Source organism: Battus philenor, unplaced genomic scaffold (assembly GCF_028537555.1).
Source record: "Battus philenor isolate CCGP_79_NKW_IND1 unplaced genomic scaffold, ilBatPhil1.0.hap1 SCAF_10, whole genome shotgun sequence".
Lineage (NCBI taxonomy): Eukaryota > Metazoa > Arthropoda > Insecta > Lepidoptera > Papilionidae > Battus > Battus philenor.
Genome location: NW_027181662.1, coordinates 14,818,071 through 14,834,487, shown reverse-complemented (window position 1 = coordinate 14,834,487; position 16,417 = coordinate 14,818,071). Strand labels below are relative to the sequence as shown.

The following is a 16,417-nucleotide window of genomic DNA, read 5'->3' as shown; positions in this document are numbered from 1 at the left end:
ATAATAAAGTACAGAAGAAAATGTATGAGCGCGCAACTATTCCAATATTTCCAGGTGGGTCTATAAAAGTCCCACCATGCGTTATTACGCATCAAAAAGGTGAGACATTTTTAATATCAGCGTGCCCCAAAGGGTTAAACTGAAGGATGAAATTATAAGGATGTTCAATCTGATACATGTTTCTATTAAATTGATGGTAGATAGTCTTGCCATAACTTATATATGTGGAACATGTATATTTCTTAACAAAAGGTTGTTTAACACTGATGCTTTAAGATTCTGGAGAGGTAGACAAACGTGGCTGGAAGTCTATGTGAGTAATCCTGTGTCCAGCTGTGAACCTCTTACAGCTGGAATGTTGATGACGACAATGCATATAACATGAACTTACAAGTGGTTACCTATACTACATTCACTAGAAGCTATACTTATTTCACACAATAGTTACAAGAATTTAACTTGTAAAAACACAAATACACAATAAAATAGTATATTAATCATAAAATGAAAAACCCATGGAAAAACTTTTTTAATTTTCTTTTTTCTATATTTCACTGACTTGCGTCCGTAGCTTTGTTTTGTGACAAATTTACTATATATCACACTCAATAAAATCGCTATTAAAATATCTTGGACCAACACCTATGATTTTAATCAAATCGCTGTCGCTTAACAAATTGTACCAGATCCTAGAAACTGGAAGAACATTCGCTTTCTTAGTGTTTACGCTTTTCTTTTCTTTCTTGTCTAATAATATTTCTTTACAATTCTTTCCATTTCATTTTCCCCTAAATAAATAGTAATTTACTTTGCAAGTCATTTATAAATCATAGATACGAAGATAAATATTTCATCACACTAGCACTCGCGCAATATAGACAATTCCCATCATATTTTTTACAATAACTTTTAACATTTCAGACTTTTTTTACTAGAGTTTCTACGTGTCAAAGGGTTGACTGAGTACCATAAATCATTTCCTAACTTAAATCTTAGGTTATTAAATCATTGATGTTTGTATTTTTACGACGCCCTTAAAGTGACCTATTCAATAGACCTCAGAGGAGGAGCAGAGGTCTCCTATAGGCCCGATTAAAGAGTACAAAGTACTCTGTTCTTCTGTCTCTGTCACATACACGTACCTCGATCTCACGAATAAGCATGCGCAAACGCACACCAATCCGCATTAGCATCTATTTAATACATACATACAAGCACACATACCTTGGCCCCTCCTCACTCTCGTTGGATACGTTCACATCCATGACACTAGCGAACTTTTCATCGAAGCGTTGCACCAGCCGCTGCAACTGCTTACACGCGATATCCCTGCAAATCATCAAATCATATACAAATCATCATCTACAATCAAAGCTCCCACTATCATCTGTGTCCCAGCGGTGGACCAGACGTTGTGCATGCAAATGAAAGGTTTAGAGAGGCTTGTGAAATGGAAATAGGTGAGACCATCGCTTGCGGCAGCATCGCTTTAGTAAGAAGAAAGCCGCCACACTGTCTTACGACTTTATTACAAGGAGCGATATTGAACGTAACAAAACCTTGTAACAAGAAATTTGGCTAGGAATGGGAGACGATGCCTGAATGTAAATAAATGCAGTGAGAGTTATAGAAAATATGAAGGATGTATGAGAGAACTTGTCATGATAAGAGAGAGAGAGGGAGGGTGACAATAGGAAAATTAAATTAAAAAAGCATATTTTTTGGTAGGAATAGTAGGTAGTAGTTTAGTAGGTAGTTTGGTAGATATAGGGTGGAAAATGACGTCGCCTTCCTCATTGTAAATAAAGATCACCGCCATATTTACCTAAAATATTATCACAAAATTGTAAAGGAGGTTATATATGTTGGAGATCGGTCGTTGTCACAATTTTCTCATTCTTTCTCTTCCGTTCTATTCGCCATACATCCATCCACAACCACTACATTCTAGGTATCTTTATTTACAATTTTCTTTAGATCTCAGTTTTATTCAGCATTACAATCTATTATTAACATATGTTTATCAAAGTTTTTATCTGCGCCGATAGATTAGACCAGGGCTTCTTAAACTTTTGTCATTCACGACCCCATTTATGATTGCGAGTTTCTTGACGATCCCATACAAATATTAAAGGGGAATAAAATCAATATTTTTTGATGATTTACTTATAAGGTAGCAATATACTATATACACATGAAAATATATATATAGTATTAGAATTCGTTTTGTAACATACAAAAATCTAAAATTAAAAATCGCACAGAATAATATAAAATTGAATTTATTATACTTTTAAAAATAAAAGTGGATTCTGACCGTCTCAATTCGCTCGAATATTTTCAAATAGTAGTAAAATGGTATTTATAAATATTTGACATTAAAATCTCTCGACCCCAGAATTTTGCTTCGCGACCTCATTTGGGGTCGCGACCCATAGTTTAAGAAGCCATGGATTAGATGTGTCGTAGGACTTATATAATCTAATATCTATATATGTATATATATAGATCTATATAATCTATGTATATGTTATACGTACACGAAGGCGGCGGGGGCGGCGTGCGCGGCGCGGGGGGCCCGGGCGGCTAGGCGCGCCGTGAACGCCCACTCGGCCGCTATCACGGAGCGCGGCATCGCTTCCGTCTCCGACATCGTGCTCAGGTACGACAGGTATTGCTGGTGAACATTCACTCATTCAGAGTTCCAGAAGGATCCAATTTTATAAAGTCTAGAATCTAATTAAACTCATCTCTTCAAGATCATCCACGATACTACTGAACGGTAACTAAGAAGGTAATTATTCCTGACCTTACTACTGGAATACAAAATTTCCAAATGCGCAGCGTTAATGCAAGTAATATTTGGAACGTATGAGTGTATATATTTATATATATATATATATATATATATATCTATATATATATATATATATATACGCAAACGTTGTTTTGCAAAAAAAATTAAAGTTTTTAATTAACAAATGTAAGATAAGGGTTGATCGTAGAGGGGTGAAAATTTAGGTTTGTATGTATTTTTGTATGCTGTATCATAATAAAATACGAAACAAATGTCTAAAAAATTAAAAATAAAATTTAGGGGTGGACCACCCTTATGACTTAGGGGTATGGAAAATAGATAGTAGCCGATTCTCAGACATACTGAATAAGAATGTAAAATTTGGTAAAAATCGGTCAAGCCGTTTCGGAGGAGTTCAAGTTCGAACACCGTGAAATTAGAATTTTATATATTAGATATATATTTACATTATGTAGCAGCCATTAGTATATTTATGTAAGGTGCTTTTATGCGATTCACCTCCTTAATTTGATTTTACTTTTTTATTTTATATCTCATTTCAAACGGTTAACTGACAGAGAATGAAATCTACATTAAGTTCGACATTATAAACAAAATGTATAAAAAATGATATCAATAAATAAATAAATTAATGTTTTTTTTTTCTTTTTCTTGTTTACAGCCGATGGATGCCCACTGCTGGGAGTAAGTCCCCACTAAGTCCAATACAATCTCCGGTTCTGCGCTACCCGCAACCAGTTACCTCCAGGGTATTTAACTATGTCGTCGGTCTACCTAAGGGGGTCTCTTCCCACGCCGCGTCTACCAGCTCGTGATCGCCACTCGAGAAACTTTTTGGCAAGAAGTAAATAGCCACCTTTTTTTTATAACTTTATATATAAGTTAAAAGATTGTACACTGTCAATTAATAAGGTACATAAAAAAGTCGTGCACGACTACTGCTACATAGCGGAAGTAGATATACATTAGTCCCTTTCTTACTTAGGATGGACTTCCGCAAAGTAACGCCTGAATCTATATATAGATAATTAATGGTATACCCTATTAAAATCAATAATTTCAGAAATAATAACACAACGGTAATATATTAAGATTAAATATTTTCAATATTCAGATTGATATATATTATAGTTACTATCTATCTTTGCGGACATTGTACTGTCAGAAGTAATTGACCTGTCGCGTTTCAATTGAATAAATAAATTAATGTAACACATTTCATAATGATCACTTTATATATGGTGTTTGATAAAAGAGATATCTTCAAATATATATATCTTCAAAGTTTTTTCCTGAAAAAAAAAAACATAATAGGCTGATATGAAAGTTGTTGATGCCTCTGTGAAAGGAATTCAATAAGGCGTAATAAAGATCGCAGGAAGTCTCTGGATGCGAGCAGCGCAATACCGGTTTGGGAGAGAGAGAGAGAGAGAGAGAGAGAGAGAGAGAGAGAGAGAGAGAGAGAGGCTGATATGAATGAATTGAAGACGCAATAAATTTGCAATAATTTAGATCCATAAGCAATCATCGTTACCTGCATGGCGGTGTCGACGGTTCCATCGAAGGTACGGAGCAGCTGCAGCAGGTCAGCTCGAACACCGGCGTCCCGGCACACGCCCCGCAGCGCCGCCGCCGCGTACTTCACAAACGAGGATCTGATCTCCGTCGCGATATCCAGACCCTCCTTCAACTCGTGGATGAGCTACGAAGCAATATTTAAAGTTATGAATTCTAGAAATAACAACCAGTAATATTTCCAAATTTTATCACATTCCGTGCCGCGGCAACTTTTGAAGATTTTCCATTCAGGCCGCGTGGGGCGTATACGACCCACACTTTAATAAATACATTAAAAAAACTTTTAAGTTCAACGGTTTTTCGATACCCATATTGTGGTGGTTGTGGAAAAATATGTACCTAGTCCGCCATATTGGAACGGCATCCATCTTGAATTTTAAATTTTGACATAATCATCGTGTTTTACTAGTGCAGCCCTTTCATTTGATAACCATATTGAGGAGGTTAAGGAAAAATATGTAATCCGCCATTTTGTATCGGCGGCCATCTTAGATTTATCATGTTATTGATTTTATTATATTGTATTGTCATCTAAACTAAATGTGTGTACCAAATTTCAGATCAATCTGACAACGGGAAGGTGCGTAAATTTCAATTTCTAATTTTGACCCAAATAAATAAACTCCGTAGGGGCGAAGTAAATAAAACCGTTTAATAAAAATAAAATAAGTCGTTTAAAACGTATGCTTTACACTTGTGCAATACTGCAAAGCTATAATTAGCGGGAAAATTTCAATATGCATTACGTACTATACGTGATGTGAAGTTATCTATATTCGAGCCTACAATTCATTTGTTTAAGAATCCTTTGTTTTTCAATGAGAACTGCAAATGGCCTGAAATAAAAGTGCAGCGGGGGTCGTATACGCCCTACGTGGCATGGAATGTGTTAACAAATATAAGATGGTAGATAAAACTAGAAAAATATGTAGAAACACATTCAGCTGTAGAATTTTTACAAGTAATATTATAGAAGGAACAAGCATAACAAACATACAAAAATATTTATTGAAAGATTAATAAACATAAATGATAAAATTTAATTTATTCAACTTTGAAATTTTATGAGCAATTCAAAAGTATTTTTGACACGAGTTTAATTCTTTCGTTTTAATATAAAAAATATGTTACAAAGAGCGGCGTAATAATTTTACAAAGTAAAGTTAAAAAATCGTGGTCTAAGTCTGGTGTTCCTAAGATATCGTGATGAGTCAATAAATAGGCGATAGTATTCTATATACATAAAGATTAAAGGTAAACATAAAATTGTTTATTGGTATGATTCATCAACTTATTATTTATTTATTGTTTTATTGTATTTAATTTTTTACTCTGCTTCACAAGATTTTATAGTTGTGGAGAAGGACCAAGAAGAAATTCCACAACAACACATCTTTTAATAAATTTAACACAGATTTATACATATAAGGAAAATATTATATAATCTCCATAATAATTAATTTCATATATTATCTATAATTTCATAACTTCTTAACTGTCAATGTAAGTGTCAATGTGACAATGACTTGTGTGAAACAATTTTTTTATTTTTAATCTTTAATCGCGAGAATTAATGTTAAAAGCAATTAACAGGAGTTAAATACTTTGAATGTGTTTTCTTTCATCTCAGAAACAATTGCTATGTTGAAATTTCCATGTCACAATGTTATTTACCGTACTCCTCATAAACGGCTTTACCGATTTTTATCAAATTTTATATGCGTATTCAGTAGATCTGAAAATCGACTACTATATATTTTCCATACCCCTAAGTGGTAAGGGTTGTTCACCCATAAATATATTTTTTTTAATTTTTTGACGAATTTTTTTGTTTTTATTTTTTTATGATACAACATACAAAAATACATACAACCCTATATTTTCACCCCTCTACGATCAATCCTTATTTTTTATTTGTTAATTTTTCTTTCACAAAGTAACGTTTGCGGGATCAGCTAGTATACATATACACTTTGATATATCTGCCACAATGCCAAGGATTCTTGTCATTTAAAAATTCCTTTATTGAATAATAAGCTTTATTTCGTGTTATTAACATATAATTATGAACCATGAACATTTTGGACAAGTTGTTAAAGCATCACCAGCATCTATTTGTAATATACTATATATTTATTAATACTATAATACAACTATAATGAAGATTAAAAATCTGATCTGCCCTATAGCGGAAGAACAGGTATATGTAAGACTCTTGCCCACTAAAAACCCTCTAAGTGGTTGTTCTCTGTACCTTTGGTGGGGCCACCTGATCTCTTACCGCTCAGTATAAATACACACATCCCGGGGGGAAGTCCCAAGGTACAATGTTAACCCTTAATAGCCTGATTTACTAGTGATTTTTTTTTAAATATTACTGTGTTTGCTTGAGGGTCTAGATGAAGGGAAAAATAGATTTTTTTTTTAATTTCGTTGGAAAGAATATTATACAACAGTAAAATTCGTACAGCCAGCCTTTAAAAAAAAAACTAATAGTAATGTAAACATTCGGTTTAAAAGATTGGTATCAAAATTGAAACTAAAAGCCAAGTCCTGGAGACCAGACCTGATGCTGACATAACGCTTGTACTCACCGGGTTATCTATTCTATTTTGGCTTCTTTTATTCTACATATCCTACTCTGCCATCGTGGCAAATAAGTTAAAATAGGACATAAATATCATGCCTTCCTTGTCATTCTTGAAGATATTCCAAAATTTTACAATAACTTATAACTGCCTATTTTTTTGACATGAATATTTCGAAGTTTCTCTGGTTCCTGGTGGTAGGTTGACATGAAGTACCTGCTTGACGGTGAGGCATGAAGGCTGCGCGGGGCGCGTCTCGAGGCGGAGCGCCAGGATATCATGCACGGCCTCCATGCACACGCAACTTAGCAGCACGAAGTGACTCCGGTAGCGCGGCAGCCGCATCGACAGGCTCTCGGGCGACCAACACCCATACCTGCCACGCAATATACACACGTACAAAGACACCTATATACGTACACATATTTAAACACTTACTGTTAGTCACGAACTAAAAACCTCGTCATGAATCACAGGAAAAGGCTTCAATGGAAAAAGGATAGAATGGCAACCGTTTTGTACGGATGTGAAAAAGAGAGTTCCTTGGCGGAGTATTCTGAAGAGGCTAGGATATCCTGAGTGTCGATAGATAAACGATAGACTCTCTCTGCTGCCATGGCATTTACAGATATCGCGGCTATGAGGTCTCAGGGCACGTGTGCCTAGCCTCTTTTAAAGAAGCTCGAGGGCTCCCGCGGAGGCCTTGGAAGGCTGCCAAGGTTTTAGATAGCTTCGATGAACATTCAATGGTGTGACTAAGCTCAAGGACCCCCCACAAGGGGACCATGACTTGCGTACCTCGTCGATAATACCCTCTTATCATTACGACCCAAGAGGGAGAGCGAGAGGGTCAAACTTCAGCTTGACCAGTTGCTATCATTTTGCTAATTGCGCTGGGAGAAGCGGCAGAAGGAACTCCAGCAACGCATCTAGTATGACTTGAGTTAACTTCTCCTATGATATAAGATCTGCCCTTGTTTCCGACGAAACACACACGCACGCACACACTTACATGCTCCTGTAATAATATTCTTTCATATTATTATCCACGTGGAATCATTTACAATGACCACTTATCATCATGAAAAGAATTTCATAGACCAATTTGATTGAAACTAGAATCAAATTGAACTCCTCTGTAACGTCATCCTTCATCATCATACAAATGTTCCAAACGCACCTGGATATAAGAACCCACAATAAACTCAGACGGATATATCTTAACAAATTCCTCTACTCTCACACACCTGCGTAGTTCATAGGAGTTCTCATCCATCTGCTCCAGTGTCGCTTCCGCTTTCCCATCAGCATCATCCTTGGAGGTATGCAACCACTCCTTCATTTCCTCATCTAAAGCAGCATCAGTCTGATTATCCTGTAATAAAATTACTTTTTTAAACATCTAATTATAGTAAATTCTAATTTAAAATATTACGTCGTTTTTTGTTGCAGATAAAAAAAAGATTTATGGGTTACGGGATCGCGGTGGGTGTGGTGGTGGAAAAAGAAATTCAGAAACATTATACGTAAATTTAAATCAGATGGGACGTTAGTGTATGTAAAATATAAATTCTAATAAAAATTTCTGGTCAAAACCATCGGAAATCTATGAAGGATATATCCAGCAAAAATAATGGCCACAAAATATTATCCTTTTAAAAGGTCACACTATATCCCAGCGCTGGGCTAAGCATTAAGTGATTCAAATACCTCCGGCTCCAGCAGCGTAAGGTACACCTTCCGCAGCATGTTATAGCAGATCTTCTGGATGAAGGTCATGCAGCGACGAACACCCTGAGTCTTCAGCATCTCGTGGTTATACTCCCTATAAAGTAAAACAACTCGTGATACAATTTGCATGGGAATTTTGGTGAAGTTCAATGGTTCCCTCAGAATCCATGGATTGGTGATGAGTCATGACTCAAGACACTTTACTTCGCACCACTACTAGCTGCCTGCGGTCAGACCCTTGACGGGTACTGGGCTTAGAACATGTTTGCACAGACTTATTAAGACTAGGGGCCACTCGGGCAAATCATGAACTGATGGCGGGCCGGCCGCTAGAAGTATAGGTAATTAAATTTTTTTTTGTTTTTATTCTGGAATAGAATTCAATATTTTTCGAATGCACGAGAGTATTATTTTTGTTGTCGGCGGGCCACCAGTATTCGACCGGCGGGCCGCGGTCTGTGCATCCATGGCTTAGATTGTCCATCTGGCGATGGCATTTAACATTGCTATAAGAGGTTGCCTAATGATCAAATCTCGATTGATTCCTATAGAAAAAAAAAAAATTCGAGAAAAAAAAAAAAAACTAACGCGTGTATTAGAATTAGCGCTTATATTTTTTATAATGGAAAACATTGTATAATTTCATCTATAGTGATCCCTAAAGATGATTCGCCCTTATAACACTTTATCGGGTTCCGCGTTAAAGGAAAATTCTGTACAATAATTAAGATTCACTACAGTACGGAATATAACGCGGTAAATCCCGTCGTTATAGGGGGTAAACACTTATACGAAGGACATGAAATCGCGTTATAAGAACTGCGTTATAGGAGGATACATGCATTTATCTTTTGTTGGCTTCTTCATTCAGCGATTTCAACCTTAACAAGGTCATCTGTCCACCTTGTAGGTGGACTTTTTGTGAGGCCCTCGCCAATCAGCTTCCAATCAAGAACGCCCTCCTACCCCTCTCAAGGTAGAATGCAATAATTATCAATTCGTTGATATACTTGTAGGATCCGCCCACATGTGGCAGAGATATGTCCACGTGTAGAGCATGAGACTGATGCTCCGTCCTCTCTTTGGCTGTGTCTATTTCTAGTTAGCCTGTGGCGAATTTATTATACGACACAATAAAATAGCAACTAAAATCGCTGTTACTATATCTTGGACCAACAACTTTAATTTTAATCAAAATCGCTATCGCTTAACAAGTTGGACCATATCCTAGATACCGGTTTTGCTGGGACGCAAGCATTTGCAAATCTCCTTCGCTTTCAACTTTAGATAATATCTTTCATTCTTACGTGTTATAACCATTACTATACTTTTAACTTCGTTTTCTTTTAAATAAAAATATGAATTTACTTTTAATAATTTAATTAAGTAATTTATAAATCATAAAGGTAATGATAAATATTTTATCATACTAGTACAATATTGATAACTTTAATCATGCGGCGATTTATATAAAGAATTAATATTAAACTGGACTCCATATGAAATGAAGAAGCCCAAAGCTAACGGAGGATCAAAATTGGAAACCGTTGAGGTAAACAGCTCACATACATGGGTGGATTCCCAATACTGACCTATAGAGCGGTACATTGGTCTTGCCCAACAACCGCAGCTGTGCCAGCTCATGCAGCGGTCCAAGCTGCAAAGGATCCTCCAAGCTGCCCAGGTCCGCAGCGTCCGTCGAGCTCCCGTAAGTGCTGGCTGGACTGGCGCTGTCTGATATCACTATCTCCGGGGTTGTATCGCCATAATTCTCTGCATATGAAAAAAATAACTTCTAATTAAAATCTATGTTGATATTTTTTGGTCGTAATCAACCTGTATAAAGTGTCGCTCTAGAATATGTCAAAATTTTTCTTTCAGACAGATACATGATAATAACTTTTAGCAATACAAAGCCTGCAGGTGTTTTAAAAATTTAATAAAGTACCCGGCAATAAATATTGCACATCGACGTTTGGATACAAACAATCAGCTAATTTCGGTTTCATAGAGCATTATCTCTGTCCCACATTACATATGTGACGTTTTGTCAGTCGTTGTATTCTGTGCGACAGAGATAACGCTATACGAAGTCGAAATTAGCGGATTGTCTCTTTCCTAAGGTCGATGTACAATATTTATTGCCGGGTACTATACATACACGTAAAATTTATTTATTTTGTCAGTAATTTTAGATCTTCTTTCGTCTTCGATAGCTTAACATGAAACAATATGTTTATATATAACAATGTACGTTATCACCAAAACTTGATACAAGATGGCGTCTGTGTCGCTGCAACTTCTAACGTTGTCAATAGATGGCGCAAGTAGATACAAGACAAGAATGTCTGGGTCTAAGTCGGAGCCTGACCTAGAACTGACCCTACGTTCATCCAATATCCCTCACGTATTTTGACTTTCTCGGGAGGATCGTCAGAAGTTTACAATGTTTTCCAGACAGCTTATCACATAATATAGCCTAGAAAATAGAAATAACTTCTTGCCTAGTTTACACATTAAGCCGTGTGCTGTTTTTATAACAAAATAGTAGACAATTATATGTTCTATTGTACTATATTATCATTACATTATTATTTCTGAAACTATCGATACTTTGCATAGAGTGAACCATACATTGAAAGCAAATGAGCTATACATTCATTCTTTTAAAACTTTTACACCTATAGACAATCATACTACATATATCTATTATTTAGAAAGCCATTGATATCTGAATAATAATTCTTTGTTTATACGGCTTTTTATTATTAGAACCACAAAATATTAATGACAGATGGAGACAGGTTTAATTTACTCTGTGGTTCATCAGCACCATGACAGCCGATCAACCTCCTCCATAGATCACCACGACAACCGTTCTCGTTCTGCCCGCATCCAGCGACTTCCTGCAACCTTGACTGTGAGGTCAGTCCACCAAGTGAAAGGTATACTTTAGATGAGCAATTCTTCGAGCTATATCAGTGACCATGTTTCTTCTCTGCATCTCATAACGAAGCTACTAGCTCTCTCCACTTCTCTCTATGTGACCTTGAGCCTTACAAGGACTATCATAAGCAAATAAACGGCCCCTTATGAAGGTTAAGGTGTAACTGACCAGATCTGCTGTCAATGCCGCTGTCCACGACGTCTTCACGTCGTGTGGATTCGATGACCTCGTTATCGCCTGGTCGGTCGGGCTGCGCCGGCGCATCTGCAGGCTCGGCTGAATGTGCGCTCAGGTCGCTGCCAGTCGAGTCGGTGGGCGTGGAGTGTGGACTTACGTTGAACCGCACATGCGACGCTTGCCTGCACACTGACGACTTCCTGCTGGTGTGAAGTCACCTTTAAGAATCGTCTCTCATACATTTTATACAGTATCATACACATATAAGCTGAATCCCTCCATAGGGGGCCTCCCAATCAAATGAAAAAGTAATACGTAGCCGCCCGAGTTAAAGCTCTTCAGAGAGCCTTCGAGCTTCACTACCTTAAAAAAGGTTTTAAGGTAAAAAGAAAATCAGAAAAAAATCAGATAACAAAATATTATAGCACTTTAGATGCACAGATCTTCAATCCTTAATGAACTTTTAATGAATGAAAAAAAATGGTAACAAAATATATTCCCGGAGGTACCTGGTTCTAATCCCGGACGAGCACTCAAAAATCGCGGGATGTGATTTTAAAACTAATTACAAACAAATCTCACTTCATACTTCAGTCTACATACACACATATATATATGTATATATATGTGTAGACTTATTGGTAGTACCTGGAGAGATCGGAGTCACTGGAAGTGAGGTGATGAAGATCGCGGCGCGCTGACTTGATTCGCGTACCACGCAGCATTCTTCGCATCGCCACCATCTTGATCCGCATATGCAGCGCCGTGTTGTACCAGAGGCACATTGCCTGTCCGGACAAAAATCACCTTTCTTATAACATGTATGTCGGAATTCTAGTTTCGGACGGCATCGACAGAGGGCGCTAGTTGTTCATAAACGTATAAGAGGCAACGCCGGGTAGAATCCTCATTAATAAAGAAGACTCGACAACAACACAATACGTGTGTGTATATTTTATATACATATATACAATACAATTGTAATAATTTAAGTTATATACATATTCCTCAGCTGTTCCAAACACAATGGTGGCCATGTATGTGTGTATATGTTGTGTGTTGTGTTGTGTTGCGCAGAGCTTGTGTTATAGGATTCCTATCCCACTACAACCCCCTCTGTGGTCATTCACCGAACCTTTGGATAGTCACCTGAATCTCCTACAGAACGCACCGGTGCTACTTAGTACTGTTTCATCACATATGCCGTGTGAAATCTCAACCTCCCCCATCCTTCCTACGCCGAAGCAAGATGCACAATACGCCTAGTAACGATGTTCTTATAGTGTTAGTACAAGTGAAAGAGCCTTAGGTTAGAAGCACTGCTACTCAGCTCGGGTTAACTAGAATAGGGATAAAGTATCCCCTGCCTGTTACTAAATGCCTGTAAGAGGCAACTAAAACACACCAGGTTCGCTGGCGTTGATGGTGAAGGCCTTCATCGTCCACTCAATGCGACCCAAGAAGAACAGCAACGCAAAGTGGTCTTTAATTGCTGCGGTACGGCGATGATGCCGAGAGAGGCTCCAAGAGCCCTCCAAATGTACCGAAGAAATAGGAAACTGACATAAATATATCCTTCCTCCAGAGGACAGAGTAGCTTGTGTCTATTCATAATATTCCTCTCCCCCCCCCCCTACCAAGAAGCAGGGTATTAGACCTACCGTTATTATTAAAAATCATATAGAATATCCTAAGCTATATCTCTAAAAAAGCAGAAATTTTATATATACAGGACGATTAGTTAGCAACAAATGAGCTATATATTCACATCTCTAAAACTTTTACATCTATAACTGATCATCCTGTAAGTCTAGTGTCCTTCAATAAATCCACAACATGTTATTCATCACAAATCTCACTGCTTACACGCAACAACACACAACAGCGATAATTCTCAAATTATTACTACATCTTATTAATTTTCAGCCTCTCTCTCTCCCTTCTCTCACTCTCTCTCTCTCTCACTCTCTCACTCTCTCTCTCTCTCTCTCCTATCTTCTTTCTCTTTCTCTCCCTTCTTTAATGCAGTGATTAACTCTCACCCGGATCCTGTTCTTAAGCGCCGGCTGAGCTAAGCATGGCTGGTCGGCTTCAGCTGCAGAGCTGGAGGGGTACAGGGTTGCGGCGCCATCGAACGCGTCCAACAGAGCAGCAACCTCGCGCATGGCCACCCCAATGCTGGCAGCACAGCGGGAGCATTCCGGTGACAGGCACGTCTGGGACTCTATAGAGAATGAACCGGGATTTATAAATTAAGATCTTTATACAAGTTTACATTTACAGGCACTTTTGGATCTAGGCTATAACCGACTCAAAATGCTGATCCGCTGAGAACACCCGACTATAAACTCAACAGTATATATATATATATGGGGCAAGTTTTGTAAGCTTTGATTATCAATGTGGACGATGTTAAAAATTATGGCGTGAATAATTAAATGAAACATGATGATATTTTATGGTTAATATTCATTTTGTAGCAATAAAGAACACTAATTAATAAAACAATAGTTAAATGCGCAATTTCAAGTTGTAATGTCACTATGGGAAACATGGGATATATAGATAGTCACATGTATAATAATTAAATATTTCTTTTATTAATATCTTAACTTCAAAGGCGCTTAGTAAAGCCTATTCAAAAGGATAATTATTTATTCAAATTTTCAACGACATTTAGGTCTCACCTGTATCCTCTGAACCGCCCTGGATCATAGCGTCAGATGATGGACAGGGGTAGGGGTTCACGAATCTGTAACCAAGACACGAGATAACCATCACCGTGTTTATAATAAAAATTTAAAATGGATACCATTGTAAAGTGAGTTATAGTAATTTGTACATAAAACAAAAAAATTTGCTCATATACCTTTATCTAAGCTCCATAAAATAAAAGGCTTCCATGTGTTGTCTTTGTATTGATGTGGTAGATTTAAAAAGTTTTCTTTAAAAAAAATTGTGTGTGTATATATGTTTTCATTTAAGACAGACGACTATTCTTAATACACTAGTTAGAATAATTGATTTCCAAGCCTTTATATTTTCAGCCAATTGACTCCCACTGCAAAACATATGCTTCCCTCAAATATATCTATGGTTAAATCTAATATATAAAATTACCGTGTCACAGTGTTCGAACTTGAACTCCTCTGAAACGGCTTGACCGATTTTTACCAAATTTTATATCCGTATTCAGTAGGTCTGAGAATCGGCTACTATCTATTTTCCATACCCCTAAGTGATGACCACCACCCCTAAATTTTTTATTTTATTTTTTAAACAAATTTTTTGGTTTTTATTTTATTATGATACAGCATACAAAAATACATATAACCCTAAATTTTCACCCCTCTACGATCAATCCTTATCTTTAATTTGTTAATTAAAAACTTTAATTTTTTTGCAAAACAACGTTTGCGGGATCAGCTAGTATACTATAATCACCACGCTTGACAAGCGGGTTGATGATTGAAGTATATAACTTAGAGGTCGCTGCTGTTCTCTGGAAACTTAGTAGCAATCCTATATAATTAATGCACAAAGAATATGAATCAAAACTGCGACTTACGATCGAAATTCTCACTCCTTATGCCTTACCACTTACTTGTATTCTAGAATGTTCTGTACGACGGTAGGTATGACGTTCCGTTGAGAGCAGAGGAAAGCGTCCTGTTGCGGGAGGCTGCGGCCCGCGAGACGCGCTTGCAGCGCCAGCCAGATCAGGTCCTTCAGCTCGTTCTGCCACACCTGCTCCTCGCGGCTTATCTGCAACAATGTCTTAAGCATAACTTGTTATCGCAGACACTTATATAGGTGATTCGTTATTTATTTATTTCAAATTAAATCATCAAATTAAATATGTTTGTTTATTGTAGCAATACACAGCCCTGGCCATAATTGCATGCTTATATCAAAACTTAATATATGAATAGAATATAAACCAATATCTAGCTTTGCGTCGTATCGTTTTGCGTTTTTTTCGAAGTTGCGTCGCTACTTAATTAGCACTAATTTACACTGTGCGTCGTTAGATTTTCGGAGTTACGTTGTTTTGGGTTAGTCTTTTTTTTTTTATTTTATTTTTTTCTAAAAGATAACACTTTTGTTTCTAACTGCGCCATGCTATCAAAACTCGGGAATTCCCTTTCTAACGAAAAATCAACGCAATTTAAATAATTTTATTTTCACTATGTTTTGCTAATTTTAAGAGTTCAATTTCAATTAAGTAGTGTGTTGTGCTTTTTTTTAAAGTGAATAATAAATATATACAAATTTTTACGTGTTGTTTCCTACTCTGTTTGGCACTAATTCGTGTAACATAGCTCCTTAAGATGCCCCCGTGGAGGGGTGAAACACGTGTCGAGTGATTTAACGGTGGCAGTTGTGTAATTCGCATTGTTTGCCGCATGCGCATTTATCAGCGGGCTGGCGGGCAATGCATTTTATTGCACGACTACCACTGCATGTGCGGAAGTGGCTAAATATTGGTCCTTTTCTTACTTAGGATGGTCTTCCGCAAGGTAACGCTTGATTCTATTAAATACTCCTCAGTCGTGTCAAAACGACGTCCTCGCTTTG

General features: G+C 37.1%; 1 protein-coding gene across 1 annotated transcript in view; it reads right to left on the bottom strand.

Moving 5' to 3' along the window:
• The window catches only part of Mekk1 (mitogen-activated protein kinase kinase kinase 4), a 47,931-nt gene that overhangs the window by 14,359 nt on the left and 17,155 nt on the right, over positions 1 to 16,417 (bottom strand). The window contains exons 6-17 of the mRNA XM_068771094.1: positions 15,444 to 15,604; positions 14,527 to 14,591; positions 13,882 to 14,063; positions 12,488 to 12,627; positions 11,831 to 12,039; positions 10,308 to 10,488; positions 8,695 to 8,809; positions 8,148 to 8,359; positions 7,201 to 7,360; positions 4,353 to 4,520; positions 2,541 to 2,677; positions 1,225 to 1,329 (exon numbers count right to left, since the gene is read on the bottom strand). Coding sequence (XP_068627195.1) covers positions 1,225 to 1,329; positions 2,541 to 2,677; positions 4,353 to 4,520; positions 7,201 to 7,360; positions 8,148 to 8,359; positions 8,695 to 8,809; positions 10,308 to 10,488; positions 11,831 to 12,039; positions 12,488 to 12,627; positions 13,882 to 14,063; positions 14,527 to 14,591; positions 15,444 to 15,604 — 1,835 coding nt within the window. The remainder of the gene's footprint in view (positions 1 to 1,224; positions 1,330 to 2,540; positions 2,678 to 4,352; positions 4,521 to 7,200; positions 7,361 to 8,147; positions 8,360 to 8,694; positions 8,810 to 10,307; positions 10,489 to 11,830; positions 12,040 to 12,487; positions 12,628 to 13,881; positions 14,064 to 14,526; positions 14,592 to 15,443; positions 15,605 to 16,417) is intronic.